The sequence below is a fragment of the Panonychus citri genome, unplaced genomic scaffold (assembly GCF_014898815.1).
Source record: "Panonychus citri isolate SS breed McGregor unplaced genomic scaffold, ASM1489881v1 Contig00063, whole genome shotgun sequence".
Taxonomy (NCBI): domain Eukaryota; kingdom Metazoa; phylum Arthropoda; class Arachnida; order Trombidiformes; family Tetranychidae; genus Panonychus; species Panonychus citri.
In genome coordinates this window covers 731,365-735,652 of record NW_026515468.1, presented here as the reverse complement: position 1 = coordinate 735,652, position 4,288 = coordinate 731,365, and the positions used below count along the sequence as shown (strand labels likewise).

Genomic DNA, 4,288 nt, shown 5'->3' with positions numbered 1-4,288 from the left:
TTGAGATTGAATGAAAGTTAACGTTAGATAATTTGTTTAGAATCGAAAAATACGAATTACCACAAAAGTAAACACTTTTCTTTTCGCCCTCACACTGGCCACCAAATTGTTGGGAAAAATTCTGATCACTTAAACTGTTGGTAACAATTAAACACGTAGAGAGAGAATCAATTAAACACGTAGAGAGAGAATCAATTTAACCTTTTCAGGTTATATCCAAACCGTTACTATTTCTTTTATTAAATTGATACAAATTAATTATATGAACATTATCGGTTGCTATATAAACCGATAATGTTAAGTACGCTGTTTATAACTTTAACAAACTTGGTTAGTAACAATTATCATTATTAGATCATAGTAGCATCGAACTTCTCTTGATTTTACTTGCTTGAACTGTAATGTTATCTTATGTAAAGCAAGTTGAATTTAAATCTAAACTGTTTCTTTTATTTTTTACATGAACTCCAAATTCCTATTGATTGCTTGCTATTATTGTATTTAGATCCAAAATTTTATTTCCCTAGGAACTGAACCATAACACCAACGAGGAAATTTAACCATAAAGCTTACTTAAATTTAAAGAAAAGAAACTCGAAGGCAAAAAAACTTACGTTAGTAAGAGCGAAGAATAAGAGAAACATTTTCAGCAGCTATCAAATCTAGAAATATTTACGAAATCGATAAATCAGATAAATAAAGATTGGATCAGCCCCTTGAGCTGTTATAAGAGGTGGATAGAAGAGCTACGGTTTTCCTCAGGGCGTCGAACAAGTTTCAAGCACAAAAACATCTAAAGTGCATCAAAGAAATACAAGACAAATCACCAAGGGAAATTGTTGAATACATAACTTATTTAATCAACTCTCTTTACCTTTCGGGCCCAATTAAACCTGAATCCTCATAACCTACTGCTTCTTTGCTGGTTATGACTTTCGCCAAATCGTCAATGAAGCCAGGATTTTAGCGACAACAATTTCCACAGAAACGGTATCTGATGTGTTGAGCTACTACCATGAGGTATGTATGGCTGCGTTAGATAGAGGTTATCAGGATAGTGGTAAAATTGGAGGAGCGTGAACTGTTGTCGAGATTGACGAGCGCAAGATCGGCAAGAGAAAGTACAACAGAGGACGGATGGTTGAGGGAACATGGATACTCGGTATGATTGAAAGAGGAGGATCAGGATATCGATTGGAAATCTGCCCTAATAACTGTCGTAGTGCTGATGCTCTCATGCCTCTCATCTTAAAACATGTTGAGTTGGGGGTAAGATCTTAGTTAATGGTTGGAGGTGGTGCTAACGGCATTCGTCACACGTATCCCTATGTTTGTTTAAATTAGGTTAGGTTAGGTCTTCATTAAAAGGGTCAAAATCGACATATGAAGGCCCGGACGGCCTAAGACAAGCAAACGGGCACACAAGCAACCCCAAATCACACAAGTACAGAAATGTAATTAAATTATATCATTTCAATAGTAAGTTGTCCAATAAATCACAATTGTTTACAATTGAATTGTTTCTTTAACCTCTCATCTTTTTGTAAAAGTTAATCAATCCATTTGTTGACGAATCATGACTAGTTACTTGATTGTTGTCATTAAGTTCGGGCTCAATTGACTTAGCCAATTCTTTGCCCAACTCGACTCCCCATTGATCAAATGAATTGATATTCCAAATGATTCCTTGAACAAAGATTTTGTGTTCGTAAAGAGCAATCAATGATCCCAACGTGAATGGGGTCATTTTATCGACCATAATTGATGATGTTGGTCGATTTCCTTCAAATGTCTTGTGGTCAAGAATTTTTCCCAATGCATTGGTATCAACGCCTTGTGATTTCATTGCCTTTTCCGTTTCCTCTCTTTTCCTTCCCTTCATCAAAGCTTCAGTTTGAGCGAAAAAGTTGGCAAGTAAAATTTCATGATTGGATTTTTCATCAAATTACAAAGTAAAAAAATCAAAGTGCCGGACCTGACAACTTTTCCATCGTTTTTGAGATCTGAAATAGCAAGTAATCTACTGAAAGTTAATTAACTATTGATATTTGGATATGATTTAAAATGATTGGATTAACTGGTCTTCCATCATCTTACATTTTAAGATATGGATTAAGCTGATTGAAAAGTGAAAGTTAATTCAAAGCCGTACGATGATACCATATCATCCTTACGATACCTTTGCAAAGTTTTATGGGCAAAGCTTTCAATAAGCTACGATCGATTGGAGCGAAATGAGCGATAAACGTTTGATGAATGAAATTATTCCAGCGATAAGAGTAATCAAAATTGATAAGTTGCAACTTTCATTAAATTTTCGATAATCAATTCAAGCATTGATTGTTCCATTATTCAAATTGATTACATGTAACTCACATCATTATTAAGATTCACAATCAATGTGTAACTTGACTGGGAGTAAAAAAGTTTCAACAATCAATCAACCATCAAGTTAATTATAATCGAAAGTGTTGAAAATTTTCTCGATCAAAAAAATTAGGTCACATTTTTGGTTACTCGAGGTGCTAGTAGATGGCAACATTAATTGGACACAATTCTAATTATTTGATAACATATACAATTGTATTTGAAACAATTTAAGTAGATTGAATTTTAAATTTCTCACAATTAACATGATAAGATAATCAGTACTAGAAATGATGAGCAACTTTATACAACAAAATCAAGACTCAAATCTTTTAATTACACAATTAAGATTGAATCAGCTAATTGTTGAGATTTGATTGATTATAAAAATGTTTCAATGTTTAACATTTATTATAATACATTGTATAATTAAATGGTTACTGATTAATAGTCAATATCGTTAATTGTGATTGATTAACTTTGAAAATTGATACAATTTGAATTAATTTTACCTGGAAAAAGTCAAACCATACACAATCAAGCTGAACCATTTGATTATGTATCAATCACAATTGTAACAATCAATAGACAGCATTTTAATCATTGATTATCAATTTATTCAAAATGTAACAATATTTTGATCAATAAAAAAACCAACTAAATTAAATTTATCAATAAACTACAAATTGTAATTATTTTCTCATGTACCAACAGGTTCAAACAGTAGTTAGCTTTGTGTTTACCTTAATTAACAGATTAACAATTAACTAACTCTTATTATCATCACAATTAACAATGATTTAAAAACTGAGTAACCAAAAGTTTTAATTGGTTAATCCAACACAATTAAACTAAACTCATTCATGTTCAAACTAACAGCAATTAATAAACAATTTTTTTATCATCAACAATCAATCTTAATCAAACTATCAACGTATTAATTGTAATCATGATTATAGTGATAATATAATGGTGGTCAGTCTAATTTTCCAATTAAAAGTTGGACGATCATCCAAATGACCTTGAAAGCTTAATAATTAAAAGAGTTAACAATTTAACAACAATTAACGAATAACGATAATTTTAATCAACATCACTAATTGTGACAATTGCTACTTGTTTTTAACTTAATTGTCAACTAATTATGTTAATAGTAATCTAAGAAATCAAGTAAAAGATTTTCAAACAATTAATCGTCTCGAAAAAGTTTCTTATTCATTACAACAATTAAACAATTTTCAAAAAGGGTAAAAAAGCATTTAATTCAGTATTTAATTGTGTTAACAATTTAATCTATTTCCATATTCGAAACTATTAAATTAATTAATTGTAACTTTTAACAATTGAATTCTTGATACACCAAAAGATAATCAAAACTGCAAATGTATTAGAGTCACAATTGATTAGATTGATTAATCGCTGGACAGAAATCTTAATGATAATGACATGATTTCTTTTCAAAATTGATTGTTAATTATCTTAATTATGGTTAACAGTTAATCATTGTTACCATCTCTCTCTCTCTCTAATGATTAACAATTTAAATTGTTCAACAATTTATAATGAATTGTAAAAAACGAGGAAAAATTAGATTAGGTTTTTAAAAAGTTAACTAAACTTTTCTTAACTTTAATTATCATTATCATCTGATTATTATGTATTTAAATTGTTAACTGTTAAATCTTCATTGTTGCTTAATTGTTAAGGTTAAACGATACATTAAATTGTTTACTTACCAAGTTAAACTTAATCATAATTGTATCAATGAAAATGTTTATTAACTATTGTTATTAAATTAACTAATCATCATAATCAACAACAACAATTCACCTTGAGCTGATTAAACTTACCTTTGGTCAAGCTTGAATACAATTGACTCTAAATTGTTGTTGATTATCAATAATAATAATTGTCAATGGAT

At 29.8% G+C, this 4,288-nt stretch overlaps 1 protein-coding gene across 1 annotated transcript; it reads right to left on the bottom strand.

The window, feature by feature from the left end:
- Positions 1 to 1,049: 1,049 nt before the first annotated feature.
- LOC128386205 (glucose-6-phosphate isomerase-like) lies at positions 1,050 to 1,846 on the bottom strand. Its single transcript, XM_053345202.1, has 2 exons — positions 1,589 to 1,846; positions 1,050 to 1,247 (listed from the first exon to the last, which is right to left on the bottom strand). The coding sequence occupies exons 1-2, from the start codon at positions 1,844 to 1,846 to the stop codon at positions 1,050 to 1,052; spliced, it is 456 nt and encodes a 151-aa protein (XP_053201177.1).
- Positions 1,847 to 4,288: the final 2,442 nt, after the last annotated feature.

Coding starts and splice junctions, on each gene's coding strand:
- LOC128386205 (XM_053345202.1), bottom strand. CDS start 1,846: ATGAAATCACAAGGCGTTGATACCAATGCATTGGGAAAAATTCTTGAC. Junction 1,248..1,588: donor AACTTAATGACAACAATCAA/GTAACTAGTCAT, acceptor ACATGTTTTAAG/ATGAGAGGCATGAGAGCATC.